The sequence below is a fragment of the Pelobates fuscus genome, chromosome 2 (genome assembly GCF_036172605.1).
Source record: "Pelobates fuscus isolate aPelFus1 chromosome 2, aPelFus1.pri, whole genome shotgun sequence".
In the NCBI taxonomy this organism is placed as follows: Eukaryota; Metazoa; Chordata; class Amphibia; order Anura; family Pelobatidae; genus Pelobates; species Pelobates fuscus.
In genome coordinates this window covers 181,800,867-181,823,557 of record NC_086318.1, presented here as the reverse complement: position 1 = coordinate 181,823,557, position 22,691 = coordinate 181,800,867, and the positions used below count along the sequence as shown (strand labels likewise).

Sequence of the window (22,691 nt, the reverse complement as noted above, 5' to 3'; positions counted from 1 at the left end):
GAAGCATACTACCAATTTCAATACATTAAGGATTTTAAGGTCTTCAAGTTTTGTAATATATGGAAATAACTTCAGTTAAATATACACTGCCTAGCCAAAAGAAAAGTCGCCACCTGGATTCAACTAAATAAATAGGTAAGAGCCTCCTATTGGATAGTTACTGCATGGGCGATTATCTTTCAACTGGCAATTAGTTATTTAACCATAACTGATGCAATGAGTAGCTTCTCATTTCTTAAACAACCATGTCAAAAGACACATCCTGTGGTCGTGGAAAGGATGTTAGTCTGTTTGAGAAGGGTCAAATCATTGGCATGCATCAAGCAGAGAAAACATCTAAGGAGATTGCAGAAACTACTAAAATTGGGTTAAGAACTGTCTAACAGATTATTAAAAACTGGAATGATACAAAGCGGACATAGCATCGACCCTCAGGGAGTACTTCTCCATCAACACACCCGACCAAACGACCCCGACGATAGTATGGGAGGCACACAAAAGTGTAGTCAGGGGCCACTTCATCAGGCAGGGCGCCACACAGAAAACATTGAGGGAGAAGAGAATGACCACACTCCTAGCAGACATTCAGGCCATAGACACCCTCAACAAAACCCAACAGACACAAGCACAGCAGGAACAACTGCTTTCGTTACGAAGGGACCTGACCAAACTACTACAAACTAGATACCACAGAGACGCGCTGCGGCATAAGGCATTCTTCTCGTTACACGGCAACAAGAGTGGCAGACTCCTGGCACGGATGCTTGCTAAACGCAGACAACAGACATATATTGACCGCATCCGCGACAACAAGAACACACTACACAGACTCCCCGCCAGGATACAGGAAGTAATCAGGTCGTACTATGCCGACCTGTACGCACTCCCGAGCCCGACATCAACACAGGCAACCATGCGACTGTCGGAAGCAATCGATAATTACCTTGCCAACCACACTATACCCACACTAGACCGGGACACGGCAACCTTACTTGACGAAACAATCACACAAGAGGAGCTAGCCGCGGCTATCAAACGGACGGCAGCAGGCAAAAGCCCGGGCCCTGACGGTCTCCCGCTGTGCTACTATAAGGCATATGCCGACATACTGTACGCCCCCCTGGTTGAGGCGTTTAATGCCATAAGGGAGGGACACTGCTTCCCCAAGCAAACACTGGCGGCCCATATCACCATCCTCCCTAAGGAGGGCAAAGATGTAGAACACTGCGGGAGTTATCGACCCATATCCCTCATAAACTGCGACCTTAAATTACTAGCTAAAATAATAGCCACGAGACTGCAGGCACACATACCCACACTGGTACACCCGGACCAGGTGGGATTCGTGACGGGGAGAGAGGCCAGGGAGAACACTATACGCACCCTCACGCTGATACACGGAGACAAACGCAAAAGAAGCAACCTTCTCCTGCTGTCGACAGACGCGGAGAAGGCCTTCGACAGAGTCAACTGGAACTATCTGTTCCGGACACTGACACACGCCGGCCTAGGCCCGGGTATCATGGGGTGGATAACAGCTCTCTACTCACAACCCTCAGCCCAAGTGATAATCAACGGGGCGCTATCAGCGCCATTTGACATTCTCAATGGTACCCGACAGGGATGCCCTCTCTCCCCGTTACTCTTCGTCCTGGCTCTCGAACCACTCATGGTAGCGATTAGGGATAACCCCGACATAATGGGAGTCCAGGCAGGGATGAACCACCATAAAGTAGCAGCGTATGCAGATGACCTGCTTTTCTATGTAACAAACCCGGAAGTATCCCTTCCCAATATCCTGAAAGCCTTTCGGGACTTTGGGAAGATCTCCAACTTCAAAATAAACCTTGCGAAATCATACATACTGAACATCGACATCCCGGAACACAGGGCGACACAGATGCGCCACCAATACACATTCCAGTGGGCTACACATAAAATTAAATACTTGGGTATTTGGCTCACACGAAAAGCAGGGGACATACTCAGGGAAAATTTCGACGCGATGCACACACGGTTCCGCACTGAACTACAGGAATGGGCACACCCCCACATCTCGTGGCTAGGTAGGATACAGGTAGTTAAAATGAATTTCCTCCCCCGCCTCCTATACCTCCTACAAACCATCCCCATCACGATCCCTCGCACGTTCTTTACCACACTCCGCACAGCCCTGGGCAGATACGTCTGGAACGGGAAGCGGCCGAGACTTAGACACACACTACTGACACAGCCGAAGGATAGAGGTGGCCTGGCCTTACCAGACTTCACTCTCTATTACAGAGCTTGCCACCTTCTTAGGATAATAGAATGGACCAAACCGGGGGTCCAGAAACAATGGAAACAGGCAGAGGAACACGACGCAGGTGCCCCAATCTCAATACTACCATGGCTGCCCCCAGGGATAAGTAACGAGAACAAGAAATGCTCCCCATACATAAAAGCGACTCTGCAGGAGTGGCACAACTCTAAAGGGAAACACGACCTATCACCGTACCCATCGCCCCTGCTCCCCCTGATACACAACCCGAGCTTCCCCCCTGGACTGGACCCTAGAGCGTTCAAATCCCTCATACCTGACCCACTACCTAGACTCAAACACGTCTACAAGACGAGCGGACTAAAAACACTAAGGGAACTAGGAGGGGAAGGGGAACACAACCTCTTGACGCGCCTCAAGTATAAACAGATCCAGACATACACCGCGACGCTCCCGCAGGGGCCCGCACTGACAAGAGCCCCCACATACTTCGAAGACCATTGTCTGACCTCAGACCCGCTGACACACGGAGTATCCCTCATGTACACCTCACTCCTGACACGAACGCAGACTGCACAGCCTAGCTTTATGGGAAAATGGGAGGCAGCACTGGGACGCACATTCAGTAACGCGGAATGGGAAAAAATATGCTACTTGACGCACCACTGCTCCACTTTTAGTAAGACCCAAGAAACAGCGTACAAACTGCTCACTCACTGGTACTGCACGCCCGCCGCATTGAGCATGCGTATCCCTGACTGTCCCCCAGAGTGCTGGAGATGTGGCACGGAAAGGGGCACGCTCCTGCACATCTGGTGGGAATGTAACAAGATAACCCAGTATTGGAAGACCATACACAAAATCATTAGGCAATTTTCAGACGACCCACCACCTTTCGGCCCGCCCGAAATGCTACTACATCACACTAAAACCACTCGATCCGCATACAAACAATCAATGACAATTCGTATCCTTAACATAGCCAAAACAGTCATCCCACAACACTGGAAAAAAGAGAACACACCCCCGTTGGGGGCGTGGTTCACTCAAATGGAGGAGCTAAGATCTCTGGAAGAACTCCACGCCACCGCAAACAACACATACCAGACTTATCTCAACACATGGACACACTGGCTGCTGAGAGCGACAACTCCAAATTTCTGGGCGGAACGCGAACCCGGGGATGGGACTGTACCAGGACGATCTGAGGACCCAGACGCTGACTGACCTAGCCCACCTGACACCCCCCGCCATAACCCATAACCTTTGACTGGCCCACTGGTCACCCGCGGCCCGCGACACCCGGGGGGGGCGTACCCTGCCTGGGCCTCGGGGATCGCGGAGGACCGGGGTAGCCCATATAACACCTCCCTGCCATGCCGTGACGCACACGCAGGGGATCAGAACCGGAAATAGACTACCAACTAGGACACGGACTGGACGGACCACATGGACGGTCGAGACTGATACGACACTGACCACGCACGACCAGGGGGTAACGACCCTTAATAGTACCGCACAGGGTCAAGGAGGGACCGGCGGGTCCACGTAGCACACGGGACCTGAGAACCCACATCCACTAACGACCACGCAAACGTTGTTGGCCACGACAACCGCTACTGACACCCTCTAGCACGGCCCAACCATCAAACGGAATCCACCACACGGGGGGCTTCGGACCTCAGTTGACGCTCTGTTACACAAGACCCACACCCCACATCCGTACAAACACATATTACACCCAGGGATGCACATTTAACAGGCTAATTTGAGATTATGTACATGTCTACGCAATGAATATGCCAATGGAGATCTGCGTATCTCACAGTTCAAAGCTAATCTGAAGTAGTACGCATGACTACACACTGTATTTGCCAATGGAGACCTGCGTGTCTCACAGTTCATAGTTAAATGGATGATATATACTTGTATTACGTTCAGTGAGTCAATGGAGACCTGCGAGTCTCACAATTTACAGCCATAGTGATGTGGAACGTATATTTTTTGCGAGTGAAACAATAAAAATATATTTACAAAAAAAAAAAAAACTGGAATGATAATGGGGAACCATCGTCTTCGAGGAAGAAATGTGATCGGAAAAAAATCCTGATTGATCGTGATCTGTGATCACTTAAACATTTGGTGAAATCAAATTGTAGAAAAACAACAGTAGAACTCAGGGCTGTGTTTAATAGTGAAAGTAAGAGCATTTCCACACGCATAATGCAAAGGGAACTCAAGGGACTGGGACTTAACAGCTGTGTAGCCTTAAGAAAACCACTAATCAGTGAGGCTAATAAGAAAAAAGGCTTCAATTTGCTAGGGAGCATAAAGATTGGACTCTGGAGCAATGGAAGAAGGTCATGTGGTCTGATGAGTCTAGACTTACCCTGTTCCAGAGTGATGGGTGCATCAGGGTAAGAAGTGAAGCAGATGAAGTGATGCACCCATCATGCCTAGTGCCTACTATACAAGTCTGTGGGGTCAGTGCTATGATCTGGGGTTGCTGTAGTTGGTCAGAACTAGATTCAGCAACATTTTTTGCCAAAAGAATTAGGTCAGCAGACTACGTGAATATACTGAAAATTGTACAGAAGGATCAGCGCTTAAAAACTTAAATAAAGGCAGAACACCTAAAGGATAGGGTTGCCTCACATGCCCTATAGGTAAAAGGAAGTAGAAAAAGGAGGCACCACAGAGATAATATGTGCAATTAAATATAAGCAAGTAGTAATATAGAAATAAACAATAATATATAAAAAAGGGAGAGAACAACAAAAATAATAACAGTTATATATATCTATATATATATATACAGTCTGAAAAGAGTCTAGTAAAACCTTAGGATGAGAGAACTATCACAGTTCTGAGGTACTGACGTCTATGGAGTAGTGGTATCAAGGGGTTTGTGGGATCCATATGAAAGAGAAAAGAAAATCTAATAGTGCAATAAAACCCAAATAGGTAGCAACCAATAAAAAAAGGTCTATATGGTCCTACTCACGTTTTTGAGAGCTAAAAACTAGCTCTAGTATAAACAGCTTACAGTGGTATAATCCCCACTTATGGGATACGTGAGGGAATGTTGTAAGTAGATATCTCGTCAGATGGGGACCATATGTAACATAAAAAACAGCAATAGTGCTCACTGTGATAAAACTAGGAGAGTGTATAAAAATACCAAATGGTTACTCACATTTAATTGGGCAGTAAGTGGTATAATCCCCACCAAGGATGCTTTGGAGTAGTATCTCTCTGGAACAAGTAAAACTCAGATGCCAGGTAGTAAAATAATAAAAATGGTAAAAAAAAAAAAGATAAAGTGGCTAACTCATAACAAAGAAAGTGGCCAAAATACCTTTATTAAAATACAGTTAGTTAAAATTTCCACAACCTGTTTCTCCCCTTAGGGCTTTCTCAAGTGGATAAAAACATTTAAAAAAATATACTAAATGACCAGGTTATTCCATCAGTGGATTTTTTCTTTCCTGATGGCATGGGCATATTCCAAGATGACAGTGCCAGGATTCATCGGGAGACATAATTTTCACACATGGATTGGCCACCACAGAGCCCAGACCTTTGGGATGTGCTGGAGAAAGCTTTGCACAGTGGTCCGACTTTCCCATCATCAATACAAGATCTTGGTGAAAAATTAATGCAACACTGGACAGAAATAAATCAGTCCGAATGTAAGCCATAATCAAAGCTAAAGGCAGTCCAACAAAATATTAGAGTGTGTGACCTTTTATTTTCGTGGTGACTTTTTCTTTTTTTGGTCAGGCAGTGTATATTCTAAGCACTAAAATAATTTTAGATTAATTAATCAATTTTGGTGTATAGATCATGCCCCTGTAGTCTCAATGCTCAATTCTCTGCTGTTTAGGAGTTAAAGGAACACTGTGTCCAACCCCCACAACACATTTGTGACGTCGTTCTGCATAATGGGAACTTTAATTGCAGGATTTAAATGTCTCTAGTGGTTGTCACTCAGACAGCCACTATAGGTGCTTTTGATGAAAGAGTAAAACTCTGCTGTTTCTATTAGATGGTCTCAGAAAAAATACTTGTTTTACTCCCTGTGAGTTGTAGCTGGGGACCTAAATGGTCAACAAGTACTTTACCGGCAAGATTGAACAGCTGAAGAAATAATTCTCCCCACCTTGCCCCTCTCTTTCTCAACCACACCTAGGTCATGCATTTCCTACCCTTCAGACTTTCTCCCAGGCCACTGAACAAGAGGTGGCTGTGCTTCTCTTTTCCTCTCGACCCACCACTTGCCCGCTTGATCATGCCCCGTCTCACCTTATCAGATCTCTCTCCTCTTGTCTTGTTCCTTCCTTAACACACATATTCAACTGCTCTCTCTCTCTTCTGGAGTTGTCCATGCTGCCCTTAAAAATGCTACTGTAGGGGTGGCGGAGCCTGACTGCCGAGCAGGATAGATGTGCTGTAAATCAGCTCCTGCAAGAAGCAACAATAATGGGGATATATACCCCAAACACAAACCCACCCACTAGTCAAAGGGCATGGGACGAGCTGGGGAAACCCGGGGGCATCGAAGGAACCCACAAATGAGACTCACACTGCCCGGGATTCCATGCAAAGCACATGTCAGCCTACATGCGGCCGAGCCAGGGAGAGACGGTTGCTCTTCTGGATTATAACACCGCACACACACCCCTCAGTGCACCAGCCTTCCTCCTCTCCCCCCTGGGCCGGCAGGGGTCATCCCGGCCCGCACTCGACATCCACAATAACCAGCTGAGACAGCAGTACAAGCCTGACCCAGACAAGCAAGGCTACAACCTCCTACAAGGCGCACCTAAAATGGCGGCCGGCAGTGGGACATGCAGGATGACCACGCGACCAACACAACTGCACTGGAGTGACCCACTGCAGAGCTCAGAGGTGAAACTGAACCACTTCTGGGATATCCACATACAGCGACAACAACCAACGGGGAAGGGGACCCCGCAGCGCTCCGGGCCCACCTGCCAACCCCTCAGAGCCGGAGGCGGCTGACCAAGATGGACTGACCTAGAGACAATCCGTGCCCCTGCAGACCCTACAGCAGAGACGCTGCAAGATCCCACCGCAAAGTATGTCTCACACTGCAGCCAGAACTGACCCTAGCAACTCGCAGCAGAGACTGTTAGTTACACATAGCAGCAATGGAGCAAGCAACACCATATATTAGCCACAGGCAATGAGCAGCTGCTTATCCATTGCAACCGTGTTATAACGCATGTCAGTATTTACCTTTAAACATGTGCAGATTCCACACATACTGCAGAACTGTCTGGTTTTAACTAATGCCACGGCAGAGATGTTCTAGCTGCACGTATGTTGGCCCACATTTTGGACACTAGACAGCCTATGGAGCACCAGGGCATACCGCGAGATACCAAACTGTGGGTTAATAAATTGTAAGTTAATAGACCCTCTTTAGCACAGAAGTCAGCATGTTAAGATACTGCATGAATGCTTATGCTAAATCAATGCTTTCTCTTAAATATGCAACCCTGTCCACCAAAGCAGTCATGTGAGAACTCACCCTAGCTAAGATAATTGCAGTGTAAAAGCATCTGTACACGTGCCTGTTTTTTGCTGCTTTGGCCAGAGTTAACAAAAGAGGTTTTATTGGTAGGTATTGACATAACAGCAGGATAGTTTATAGAATGAAATGGTTTAGGCCAGTGTTTCCCAACCCAGTCCTCAAGGCACACCTACCAGTCCAGGATTTAAGGATTACCCAGTTTTGTCTAAGGTGCTTTTTCTTTTTTTCTAAAAACACCTTAGACAAAACTGGGTAATCCTTAAATCCTGGACTGGTAGGTGTGCCTTGAGGACTGGGTTGGGAAACACTGGTTTAGGCAATATGCCCTATATATAAAATAGTCCGGATGTTTGCAAATAATAAGAAAACTAGAGATAAAAGTATAGGTAGAATAGTAAGACAGGTATAAAGAACAATAAGGTTTCAGGGTTTCAAAATAACACCTTGTAAATAAGAGTGATCAGCAATGTCCAGATAGCGGTTATGCAGGTTTGTATAAATCAGGTAGGCAGGATAAAGCAGTCAATTCAAGGTACTAACTCACACCTATAAAGCACTGAACAACTCTAGACCCTCTTATATCTCCTCACAGATCCATAGGTATGTCCCTTCTCTGTCTCTCCGCTCTGCCCGTGACCACCTCCTGTCCGTTGTCCGCACCCGTACGGCCAACTCACGCTTGCAGGACTTCTTGCGGGCAGCTCCCTTCCTATGGAATAGCCTGCCTACCGCCATCAGACTCTCCCCTAGTCTTGCATCTTTTAAGAAGTGCCTTAAAACCCATCTCTTTAGGAAAGCTTATGGCCTCCGAGACTAACCCCTACCTCACATACCTGTCTCTTGCCCTCTCCTAAAGGGCAGTCCACCTTTTTGACTGCAAATTCCCGTCCTAATGTGTTTTACACCCCACCTCCTATAGAATGTAAGCTCGATTGAGCAGGTTCCTCTTCAACCTACTGTTCCCGTAAGTTTATTTGTAATTGTCCTATTTATAGTTAAATCCCCTCTCATATTGTAAAGCTCTACGGAATCTGTTGGCGCTATATAAATGATAATAATAATAATAATAATAAGAATAATAATAATTGTAAGTAATCCAGGTGGGTATGGAGCAGGATTGGTAGTAAATCAGGTTGGAAGCAATGAAGGTAAGTCTTAGGTTGCCTCTCAGGAGCCAAGATCTGAAGTCTTTCAGTAAGAACATCAACTTCAATGTAAAGGCATCTGGTTTTCTCAGGTGTGGCCTTTTATAGCAGACTTGATTCATGCTATGCAGGTGAGAGACTTAGGTAACTCGTGGCTAGGTACTTGATTTAAAGGAACAGAAATAAATGAACATAGAACTTATTTGTCAGGATAGGATCCTGACACTATTGTCCTATATCCCTGCTCCCTTTTTTCTCAAAGCTTCTTGAAAGACTTGTCTTTACCCGTCTGAATTGCTTCCTCAATTCTAACTGTCTCCTTGACTGGGTAAGCTGGAAAATCATTCTGCTGATTTCAAAACTGACAATGTCAGAGGGAATCATTCAGATGTAGGATTAGGGGCAGTATTAATAGCAGGAGTAAGAGTTACTAACAAAATATACAGTGGAGCGCTATATATTATTATTAATATTGTATATTAGAATATACTCTTCAAGCTCCCAATACACATTTCGCTTTTTAGGCTTCCTCAAATTACAATCTAACTGATTATCTCAAAATACATATGGCAAAATACTTCCGGTCCGACCAAACAGCTGTTACTTAGCATCAGCTCGTGGGCAGCTTCCTGGAGGTTCAAACTGTTTCACCTTTGCAGCCAGACAAACTGTATCGGGGGCTTCCAGGCTCGCATCCAGTCACAAAATCGTAAGTTGCGGCCGTCGCACTAACGGCGCAGCCGATGACGTCAGGGGGGGGGGGGTCGACGGGCACACGCTGTATATTCGCATTTTTTGGGGGGGATACTCACATTACTCTGCATTCGGTTAAACGTTTGACGATTTGTTAGATTATTCGGTCATTCGGTAGGTTATAATTATGGCTTGCTTAGGCCGTTCATTTGCCGAACACTGTCCTATTTTTAGTGATGGGTCTTCGGTGTTATGGCGACCTCTGGTGGCTGGATTGGTTATAGCGGGTCTTATTTCTACACAGTTTGTAGATACATTTCGATATAGTATTAAAAACATGTCTGACTGACCCCTGGTGGTCTTGATAGTTATGGCTTAGTGCTAGGAATTTTTCACAAATAGATGATGATAGATTACTATTGATAATAGGGGTTCTGGTAGGGTTGTATGGCTTGATAGGTATGTGGCTCTTAAAGGCTACTTTTGAAATTTTGAATAAATCAGCAGATGGTTACTAGAGGTGGAATACCTTTTCTATAAGCATTTTACGTCTCCAGCTCTTAAAGGTCCAAACACGTACACTATATGTACCACAGCTAAGAGTATCATATGTCTGCAATTGTTATAGGACATATATATTTAGGTTCTGAGGGATCTGTAGCATGTCAGTAATTATGGACCTTTTGTTTCAGTCTCAACAGCATCCACAGTGTGCTGCTACTATACCAACTTGATGCTATTTCACCTTGTATAGGTCAGTAATCACTAGTTATTATCCTCTCATGATCCCACAAGGGACGGGTACTTATGTGTATTTTCTGTATTACTAGGTTTAGGTCATCCTTACTCCTTTGGAGTATTTGGTTCCAGTCCCCTACGGTTGGAATATATACTGGTAGGTATCCTGTTAGCAGGGGGGTAGGAGGGTTGCATATTATCATAACCCTGGAAACTCACTATTACTTTCATAGGTAACTACAGAACGCCTGTTTCACCTCTTACTACTACCTTGCAATTTGTTCATCAGGTACGTCATGATTTTCTCTACAATTTTCCCCATCCTCCCTACCCTTTCGGGTTCATAGTACAGGGGTATACTGGCATTTAAGAACAGGAGCCTCTAGGTAAGTTTTCTGGCCTTCTAAGCCTTACGTTAGTGGTCCCGCGAGGCCAACACCCATCCTCATTCAGAGGTATGACATTCCCTCGGGCCAATTCATAGGTAGCCGCCTCGCTTGGGTGCATAGAGAGGGCCTCACTTGTCACTCCCATTCTGTCTTATGCTTTTACAAGTCACAGAGAGGCCATCACCCCGCCATAATGTCAATGGCCACATACCCCACATGAGCCAAATCATAGATAGTGCCTCTCAAAGCCGCTTGGCAACTAGCAGGGCCTCACCCGTCACGTTATTACGTAATAGTTTCGCCGCTTGGCATTAGTTACATCAGCCAGTCGGGTAGTGCCCCAGGTAACATGTTATTTTGTTTTGTAGCATGTCACAACTACCTGAAGGCGGGGAAGATTTGTCCATTCCAAGTACACCGGCTAGATCAGTCACTTCTTCCCGGGGTGACGACACCGCAAGCCCTGCATCACTCAGGGCATGGACCATTCCTAGGATCACTGCCGAACTGAGGAAAAGGAACATTCCCTTCCCTGCTATGGCTAGTAAAGCCGAATTATATAGACTGTTGAATACTCAGACTGATAATTCGGGGGCAGGTGAAGGGTCTAGTGGTAGCCAGTCGGCTGATCTACATACTGTTTTATCTTCAGTCCTGACTTCCTTGGGTCGTATTACGGCAAAACTTGATAAGATGGATGCAGATAGCCAGCAACGGTCACCCTCAGAACTAGGGCATCCTGTTGCTACGGTTTGCCCAGACCACCTAATGGGTAATATTATAACTGGTATGAAAGACCCGCATATTATTAACCCGGCACACATGGTGCCTGCTAGCATCAAGAAGGACATCTTGGAAGGGAAGGATATCAATCTGGTATCACTTCTCATTGCTTCTCAAGATGTCCTTGAAAATAAAACGTATGCATACGGGAACGTGTCTGTAGTGTTAAAATCTAGGGATCCTAGATTGAATCGCAAGCTATCCATACCCAAATTTGTGTTGGCTTTCGGGATCTATAGAGACGTGATATGCTCCGTATATCCTGATAGGAGGGAAGAGTTGGATCTCTATCTCCACATCTCGCAGAATTTCTGGTGGCAGGGTTCACTTTGGGGTTTCACACTGGTATTGTGCACATGCCTACTGGGATCTTAGAATGTAAGAACTTGCAGACGGCCCAAGCAGCTCCCGACACAATTGACCTACTTCTACAGAAAGAAATTGACTAAGGCCCTTTCGACTCCCCGCCTTTCGCGGTTTGGAGAACTAACCCCATAGGACTTGTCACAAGTAAATCCTCCAATAAGCAAAAGGTTGATTCTGGACCTCTCTGCTCCCCACGCATCACCTACCCCAAGTCTTAACTCGCTTATTCCATCTGAGGAATTTTCTCTCCAATACAACGAACATAGTGAACGCATTTAAATTACTCCCTATCCATCCGTCCCTGTGGCATTTACATGGTGTTAAGTGGCATGATTCATATTATTTTTTCATGCGTCTCACATTTAGGTCTAAGAGCAGCCCCAGGATTTTTTGATATATTTGCTGAGACGTTGTGCTGGATGCTGCTTAACATACGTAAATGCCCTACCGTTATCCATTACCTAGATTATTTTTTGTCCGTAGAAAGCAACCTCTTACCTCCCAGTAGCCTCCTTTCTACAAAACGACTGCTCTCACAACTTGGAGTACCTATTTCCCCCACAAAGACTGAAGGTCCGGATACGATCATTAACTTCTTGGGGGTGGTGCTGGACTCTGTGCATATGCAGGCTAGCCTCCCCGGGCAGAAGATTGAATGCATCCTTTCAGCCATTGACCATTACATAGCAGGTGGTTCTTGAAATAGAAAGGAGTTGCAATCCCTGTTGTGTTCACTTAATTTTGCAATGAAAAATATACCACAAGGGAGAGCGTTTATATCACGATTGCTGAGCTTATTTCCCCTATTACAATCTGATTCCGCACGCATTACATTAGACATTCATGCTACCGCTGACCTACGCATGTGGAGGGAATTCTTGCTGCACTGGAATGGAAAAAGCATTTTCATTCCAGTATGGACGGATAGGTCAGTGTCTGTATGGACAGATGCAGCAGCCACTTCTGGATTTGCCGCAGTTTTTGCCAATAAATGGATGTGGGGTATATGGCCTGGGGAAATTAATGAGATTCCCGAGTTTAAAGACACCTCTGCGTTATTTGAGCTCTACCCAATCATGGCAGCAGCAGTTAAATGGGGTGCTTGCTGGTCTGGGAATACAGTGCGTTGCTTCTCGTACAACATGGCAACACGCCATATTGTAAACAAAGGACGTTCCGCTTCCCTGGCCATCATGCGATTTATGAGGACTCTCACGTGGCTAGCTGCAAAACACAGTTTCTTCTTAACATGCATATATGTTCCTGGGGTTCTGAATATCACTGCTGATCATTTATCACGGTCTCAATTTCAGGAGTTCCAGGCGGCACTACCAACAGCTACCCTGATACCAACTCCAGCGCCGCGGTGGCAGGAGATGGTTTGGGACTAAAGGAACTACTCACTCACGGGCAGCAACTCTCTCAAATGGGTCTTTCGGTTAACACCAATAAGGCATACGGCAGGGCCTTTCATATCTTTAATAGATTTCTGCTTGACTTCAAGATCACAGACCAATTTTCCATGGAAACAATGATTGCGTTCATTTCCTTTTGCCACCTTCACCTAACACTTACATTCAACACTATTAAGTTATACATCACCGGTATTCAACATCGCATCCTCACTACTTGGCCTAATAAACAACGCTTTCTGTCATCTTACCAAGTTAAAGCTATACTTAAAGGTATCAAGGACTCCACCCCTACACCCACACCATCCAGATTACCCATCCACAATCTCCTGTTCCAGTCACTGTCAAACCTGTTAGACACTTCACCATTTGAAACTCCCACTAATCATGTCATTAAAACAGCCATCTATTTAGCTTTTTATGGTTTTCTTCGGCCCAAAGAATTTACCACCTCTAACTACTGCACCCCCAACTTTATCACAAGGTCAAACCTGGTAAAAGCACACGATCACTATTTACTGTCCCTACACCATACGAAAACAAGTGCCAAGGGTCAGATGGTCACTATTACCTACTACCCACTGGTAATAGATGGTGCCCCGTGGAAGTGTTCGATCAATACCTCTCCTCCTTTCCCTCGGCTCCAACCCAACCACTGCTAGCCTTACACGGGAATACGCTCACTACGAGCAAATTCATGCTCTATGTAAGGATGTTGTTGGTTCGGTTAGGCTTGAACCTAGCCGAATATCCAGGTCATTCCTTTAGAATAGGAGCAGCTACTACCACTTCTAAAAGGAATATTCCGGCTCACATCATTAAGATATTAGGCCGATGGAAGTCCACTGCTTACACCAGATACATTCCTCAGCCGGTACAAGAGGTGCGCCTTGCATTTAAAAATATGATTATGTGATATTCTATGTTGTATTGTAGGCTGAATAAACTGGTTAGATCTTTTTGCCCTCTTTTATTTCAGGCCTACTACCTCGTCAGTTACGGCACACCACAACTGACTTTTTCCATGCACTGTCTGTTTTATGTTACTAATTCTACGGCTCTATGCCCTGACCACAAATATATGGTCGATCCCCCCACCGTACAGCAACCAGCGTCCTGGGGAGGGGAGGTAACCGGCCTCCCTCTCCTTCACCAGCCAGAGGTACCTGAGGTAGTGGACCTCATAGACTTGTCCTGGGGACACACACAGAGAGGCTTTTGTTAGTAACAGGTTGGAGCGCTCTCTATTCCAAGAATACTGTCACGTTCACAGTAAATGATGTGGAACACAACTGCAGATTTCTTAGGACTTTGATCTTTTATTAAGACACTTAGATGGAACTGAGACTTCAGTTCCAGAATAACAGGTACTGTTTCTTTAAATAATAAACGGTTTGTTTCATTTAGCAATGACAAGGTTCAGAATTCATTAGAGTCCGTTATTCTTGTTAACAGTTCAAATTATAAGAGATTGTATACATTGGAATTATCAGTAGCAAGACTGGTGTAGCATAACTTAAATAGTATTTGTTTTGAGGGATGCTGTAGCAGGCTTGCTGGACAACTTGATAGCAGACTTTAGTATGAAGACATAAAGCTTTAGCATTGTTAGCTCTTATCTCAGAGACTGTAAGTACTTAGCTTCCAGAAGTAGAGGGATTGTGTCCCCAGCTCTCCTCTGAGGCGGTTGCTTCAGTGAATGGTTGCAGAGAAAACAGGCACCTGTCGGTGATGAGGAGAGATGTTGGGGACTTGAATATTCCTCCAGTGGTCGTCTTCAGCGAGGTATGTTAGCCGGTGAATTTGGTGCGGTACGCGTTTCAATAATCCAGCGTCTATCAGCTGGTGCGGTCGCATTAAATAGCAGACCGCGTCAATGGAGGTGTGGCTAAGCTCCGTCAAACCCGGAAGCATGAGGAGACTCGGGAGGCTTAAGGCCTGACAAATACTAGGGTTAATTGGTGGAAGTCAGCCCTTAAGGTGAAATTTGTAATTAACCTGCACTAGTGTTTTAAAAGGTCAGCCTCTGAAGGCATCGAGTCTAACAGTTGAGAGAAAGGAGGCAGTTAAGCCTAAGACTCTGAGACTCTAAAGGAAAAGATAATGTGGAAAAGGTACTCTGTAAAGGCTTGTATTTTTAAAAGTGCTGCGTTTAAACTGTTTAAAACTAGGAACTGGATTAGCTGGCAATTTGGATAGACATGAATACTGTTGTTTAGTAAGTCTCCAAGTTGGAGTAGGAGTAGGATTTATGTTCTTTTTGTTTTATTTATTCCTGTGAAGCACAGCATTGTATACCCTGTGGAAAGTGCAAATAAACGGCAATACTATTTTTTCCTGACACTTGCATTTGAAGTTTATTGTCAAGAGTCTGGCCATCCTGCCACTATATATATATATTGTTTCTCAGACTACCTACAGGATTGCTGGCTGGAGAGGGAATACACATATCGATCAAGAGGAAAGAGGTTGCCCATACAGACCCAAAAGCTTCTACTACCAGAGCTACGTGTTATAGCTCTGACATATGAGTCTTCCACTTTAGATACGGTTTATCCCATATTGTATAATGATTTTACATTATTTTGAATGTTATTGTTTTTTAAAGATATAAGCACAAGATAATAGAGGAATTGCTACAGATCAGTTTTTAAAAAAATATTTAGAGGTGATGTCAAAGTATTTTTTATTATTTCTATGTGTTGATTGCACTCACTTATTGTAAATAGGATTATTGTATTATGGGTAGGGTTAGTGGTTGTATTAAGGGTTGGCTTATGTGTTATATTGGGAGCAGGACTAGGGGTAGGATTGGTACAAAAGGCATACATGTGGGATATAGTCATACTCAAAAACAGAAGCAGGATACAAACATGGGTGTTTACAATAGTAGGTTATGCATGGTATGTGAATTCCCCAAAAAGAAAGTATGTGTGAAACAAATATTTTGACCAAGCTTCATGATAAAATGGTTAAATGAAAAATGTCAAAATGCTTTTAGTTACATAGGTTGAGGATGTACTTTCTACAAATACATATGTCTGTGTATTGGCTTTGGATTCTGTGACTACTATAAAAGTTGTAATCTCAGCATGCCAGATTTTGCAAAGTTTGAGCTTTAAAACCATTACTCAATCCTTGTAATATTTGTTTTATGGCATCTAATAGTGAATAGAAATCCTAGACATATTTGTCATTTTAACAATCACTAATTAGTGAATGTATTTTGAGTTTTATTTTGTTGCACTTGTGTAGAATTATTAAATGTAACACTTGTGAGGTTTTTTTCATTGCTTTTCCCTTTTTTAACATTTAATTTATATTTAATATTGTGTTAAGTATACATACGTTATAAAAAAGCCATATTTACCACTTTAAAAAAAATAAAAATATATATCCCATAAATATAATATTTATGGGTTCACTCAAACAGCTGTTACTTGCTAATGGTAGCATCAGCAAATAACTACTGGTCTGTAAAATAACATTGGAACCAAGCCATAAATGTGGGTGTAATGCCACCATACCTTAAAATCAATTACATATATGCTGGAATGTCTATATTATTACATAAGGATAGAAAAAATCATCTAGTATTCACCAAGGTATCTATAAATTAATATACTCCATTTAATCCTGTTAGTCATTGATTGTGGTCCATTATTTCAAATATATCTATCATAATTCATTTACAGCTAAACTTACTTTGCCATGATAGTACCAGTCAGATTCAGCTGCTGTGTTGGAATGTAAATATTTGATGAATTAATTGTAACATCAAATTCAGGTAAATCTGAAATAACAAAATAAAGTAGTGATTGTGCGTATGTTCTTCTGACTGATTCTATAATAATGAAAATTAGAAACTATAAGCTGGATTGTACACGGGTTACATTTAAAAAAAACTATTTGAAAACAAAAGGAAAAAAATACAAAACAAATAATTTCTAGGACTGACCATATAATGTTAAATTTTTCAACCAATTTCTCAATAAAAGAGCCACATACAAAAAACAAACTCAAAGCAGCATAAGAGTTTAAAATGTTATACTTGGATAAAGCAATCTGAAACTGTGAAGCAGTGTATGAGTGTTTTAGATAGTTTGTGTGACTAAATGTATTTATTTTATTTATAAAATAATTTACTTGGAAGGATGCAGAGATTTCTCTTGTTTTCAAGTATACCCTGGCTCCACAAAACATTGCATTGTTACAATAGGGTACAATAAAATACAAAAGCAATATTAATACACAATATATACAAAATTTACCATAGAACAAGTAGGAAATGTAAAATCAACCATGACAGTTGCATTCTGTTTTGAGATATGTAGAGAGGGATCTCTTAAAGGCTTATGGCCTGGGAAAGATTTGAAAGTGTGCGGGAGGTCGTTCTATAATTGCAGAGCTCTGGAGAAAAAGGAGGATGGAGCCGCTTTATTTTTGTATTGAGGTAGACTACCGTATTTATTCGAGTATAACGCGCATTTTTTTTAACCAATTTTTTATTTAAAATTAAGGGTGCGCGTTATACTCGAATAAATATACCTTCCAGGACCGCCGGGCTCATTACAAGCCCGGCGGTCCTGGGGGGGTGGGCAGTAAGCGTTTACTCACCTCCGTGCAGCTCCTCCAGCTTCCCAGTGTAAATCTCGCGAGACCCGCGGCCAGCTCTGACGCTCTGACGTCGTCAGAGCTGGCCGCGGGTCTCGCCAGATTTACACTGGGAAGCTGGAGGAGCTGCACGGAGGTGAGTAAACGCTTGCTGCCCACCCCCCCAGGACCGCCGGGCTTGTAATGAGCCCGGCGGTCGGTATTATTTATTCGAGTATAACAAGCACCCTAATTTTAGATTAAAAATCGGTATAAAATTTTATACCGATTTTTAATCGAAAATTAGGGGTGCGCGTTATACACGTGTGCGCGTTATACTCGAATAAATACGGTAAATAAAGTGCTGGTACTGGATCAAAGGTTATAAGAGGTGGGAACAGCTGCGGAGCACATTCTGCTCAGGTAGGGTGGGAGCTTCCCAGAAAAGCTCTTAAACACAAGATTGGAAAGATGAAGGGTGTGTCTGGATTCCAGCAACAACCAGTTTAGTTCTTTTAGCATGTCACAATGGTGGGTCATGTAATTACATTGTAGCACAAAGCGGCAGAACGAGTTATACAATGTATTAAGTTTATTAAGGTGGGTTTGCATATACTACATTCCCATAATCAATGATTGGTATCAGCATTTGCTGTACAATCTTTTCCTTTACTGTAGAGTTTAGGCAGGATTTGTTTCTGTACAGGGCACTTAGTTTTGGATAAAGTTTAGATGCAAGTTTTTCTATGTGGAGGCCAAAAGATAGATTGGGGTCTAGCAACATACCCAAGTATTTGAAAGAGTCGACTGCGGTCAGTGTGCTATTTGATTTTGTTTTCATGGATAGATGGGAATTTTGTAATTGTGTAATTTAGATACAGTTCCAAAGATCATTGGAACAGTTTTGTCACTGTTTAGGAAGAGGTTTTTTTTTTTTGTAATCCACTTTTTTACCTCTATGAACTGGTCTTGGAGCACAGCCTCAAACTGCGGTAGATTAGATTTGCTTCCATAGATTACTGTGTTGTCTGCATACATGTGTACATTTGAGGATTTGCATACCTTTATAAATTATGTAAATAGTAGCGGGCCAAGAATGAACCTTGGGGAAAACCACACGTGACTGGGAGAGGGAGGGAGTCGCTGTCAGAAATGGACACATATTGTGATTGATCCGATACATATGATCGAAACCAGGTTAGTAGACGATCACCAATACCTGAGTTTTTCAGTTTGTGCAGTAGAATGTCATGGTCTACAGTGTCAATTTCAATGGCAAAATCAAGAAAAATAGCTTTAGTTAGGTCTCCTTGTTCCATGCCAGTTTGGATGTCATTGCAAACTTTTAAGAGGGCAGTTGTAGTGGAGTGATTTGGGTGAACACCTGATTGAGCAGGGGTTAGATTGTTGGTGATACTCACATAGTTGCGTATGGACACATTTTTCTAACATTTTTGACAATACTGGGAGCAATGATATTGAGCGATAGTTAGAAACCAAAGTAGTGTCACATCTTTTATAGATAGGCACTACTTTCACAGTCTTCCAAAGTGTGGGTATGTATCCAGACTATATGCATTAGGCAGTGTGTATAAGCCAATTTGTGTTTGTTGGTGTATGTATGGATTATGTTTGTATGCATGTAAAAGGCAGTTGTGTGTTGATGTACAGTAAGTATTAGGCAGTGTATTTATATTAATCACTCTCCTTTCCCTGTTGCTCCAGTCTGTTCCTCCTTGACTGACATCATCAAACTTGATGATATCACCCAATCACATTGCTTTCCCATAGTAAAACATTTGCATTGGCTAAGATTGTCAATTCTCATGATCTCAGAAAAGATGGCGGGCTGGGGTGGCTGTGCAAAACACCGCTCTGGCCAATCAGCATCTCCTCATAGAAATGCATTGAATCAATGCATCTCTATGAGGATTGTTCAACATCTCCATGCCGAGGGTAGAGACACTGAATATCAGTGCCCCAGGAAGCACCTTTAGTAGCCACCTGAGGTGGTGATGTCCCTTGGCTGTAATGTAAACACTACCTTTTTCTGAATAGACAGTGTTTACTGCAAAAATCCTGCAGGGACATGCTATACTCACTAGAACAACTGCATTCAAGGAGTACTCCAAACTAATAAAGCAGTGCAGCTTGCTGAATTGGTGTATCCCTTTAAAATCCCCATTTATAAAAGTGCTAATTTCATTGTGAAATTATCACTTTTATATTTTAAATTAGGAGCGCCTCCCCAGCTGTCAAACAGCTGGGCTAAATTCACTTTTCTACAAGTTGTTCTGGTGACTATAGTGTCTCTGTAAAACGTAGGTCAAAATAACTAAGTTCAAAAACCTTTTCAATTAACGAGATGAGATTTTAAACAATTTCTCTATTTTGGTCTTGTTTTTTAGCTCACCATTTAATGAATAGACCAATTGGAATAAAAAAAAAATAAAGCACCAAGGGAAAACTGTAAAAGGGGTAAGACAGTAAGAAAAAATAAACAAAGAAATAAGCAATGGACTGCAATGATTAAGTAGAGAAGAGTTAGCAGAAATGGTGACTGCAAGTGAAGGAAAAACATTTCTTGTTTGCCTCATGGCTAATACGTCCCTGGGCCCCAGTGAAATCCACTCCAGCAAAGGTATGGAGGTTGGGTGGATTGAAATTTTAAAAAATTGTTAATGTCTGTGTGTTTGTTGGTGAGTGTGTAAGTGTGTGTTGGTTAGTGTGTTTGTGCATCTGTGTCTGTTAGTGTGTGTGTGTGTGTGTGTGTGTTGGTGAGTGTGTTTGTGTGTCAAAGAGTGTGTGTCAGTGAGAGTGTGTGTCTTTTAGTGAATGTGTATGTCTGTCAGTGTGTGTATTCGTGTCTGTCACTTAGAGTGTGTATCTGTCACTCAATGTGTATGTCTGTTAGCAAATGTGTGTGTCTGACACTGAGTGTATATGTGCCTGTCAGTGAGTGTGTGTGTGTCTGTGAGTGTGCATGTGTCAGTTAGTGTGTCGGTCGGATGTGTGTGTCTGTCGGTGAATGTGAGTGTCTGTTAGTGTGTCGGTCGGATGTGTGTGTCTGTCGGTGAGTGTGAGTGTCTGTTAGTGTGTCGGTCGGATGTGTGTGTCTGTCGGTGAATGTGAGTGTCTGTTAGTGTGTCGGTCGGATGTGTGTGTCTGTCGGTGAGTGTGAGTGTCTGTTAGTGTGTCGGTCGGATGTGTGCGTCTGTCGGTGAGTGTATATGCATCAGTGAAAGCATGTGTCTGTCAGGCAAAGAGCGTGTTGGTTTTTAAAAGGAAGTGAAATTTAGAGGGGGGGAAGGAGGGTGCCTGAGTTTTGTCATGCCTAGGGCAGCACAAAACCAGAATACACCACTGGGTATGTCTACTAAAGTGTTAAAAATAAAATCAGTGGAATGCTTCCTTATATGTTTAGTGAATAAACTTGAGGTACTATTTAACTGTATCTTATTAGGGCAGGAAAATGGATCTTTGAATAGGGTGGCAGAAATCCTTGCAACAGCCCTGCTTGCAGTAGGATTGCTACCCAGTGGCAGAACTAATGTAGACAGGGCACTGGTGCAATAATTATGTTTTTTGCCCTTCCATCCTCTCCCCCCAGGGCAAGGTTGTCCTAAAGTTAAATCCCCATCTGTTGTACAACTCACACAATACTTTGACAGCTGGGGTTTTACTATTTTCCCATGTTTACAGGGTTGTATTTAGCATTGAACAGTGTTTGTGTGTGTGTTAAAATGTAAGCATGTTTTTGTATGGAGTATGTCTGTATGAATGTAGTTCTGGCCTTTAAATACAGACGTGCAATGGTGTGTAGTGTGGTTTTTGAATGCAGTGGTGTGTTTATATGTAATTTAGTTTTTAAGTACAGAGGTGTGTTTGCATTTAGTGCTGACGTTTGAATTCAGCAGTGTTTGTATGTAGTGTTGAATGAATGCAGGGGTGTGTTTGTGTGTAGTGTTGGTGCTTAAATACTGAAATACAGGCACATGTACATACACTGCCACTCACAGATGCTCACTGACACACACACAGATAAATAGATACAGATACTGATGACATGCGCGCACACACGCGCACACACACACACTAACACACAGATACACACATAGATACACACTTTGACAGAAATAGACAGACAGAAACACAGATACAGACACACACTGATACACAGATGCGCACACTGACAGACATGCAGATACACAGACACACACACTGACAGGCATACAGATACACAGACGCACACATGCACACACTGAAAGACATACAGATACACAGACACACTGACTAGCATACAAAAACACAGATGCACACACTGACAGACATGCAGATACACAGACACACACACTAATAGACAAACAGATATAGAGAAACACTGGCAGACATACTGACAAACATACATATATGCGCACAAAATGTACACTTTCATGTTAGGTAGCAGGTTACGGCTGCTAGGAGTTAGGTGCTTGCTCTCCCGGCCCAACCCTCCTCCTCTCCCCCTGTGTCCCGTGTGACTTATATCTCTTTGGGAGGAAGTGACAGGCTGTCACTTCCTCCCACTGCTGCCGATAAGCAAGGGTCCTAGTAGGACTTTTAAATGGCCATAGTGCTCGACCGGGCCCCTGCTGTAACATGCACAGCAGCTGGCCCTAAGTGCAGGGGCCACCTGATGAGCTCCCTTAGTGTACAGGCCCCATTGCTTCCAAATAAAAAGTACTCTGACACGTCCTTCTTGTATGTGTTACT

General features: G+C 43.4%; 1 protein-coding gene across 1 annotated transcript in view; it reads right to left on the bottom strand.

Annotated features, from left to right (window-relative positions):
- LOC134586245 (CD109 antigen-like) overlaps positions 1–22,691 on the bottom strand; it is a 368,983-nt gene that overhangs the window by 246,846 nt on the left and 99,446 nt on the right. Inside the window, exon 7 of the mRNA XM_063441738.1 lies at positions 17,052–17,139. Coding sequence (XP_063297808.1) covers positions 17,052–17,139 — 88 coding nt within the window. The remainder of the gene's footprint in view (positions 1–17,051; positions 17,140–22,691) is intronic.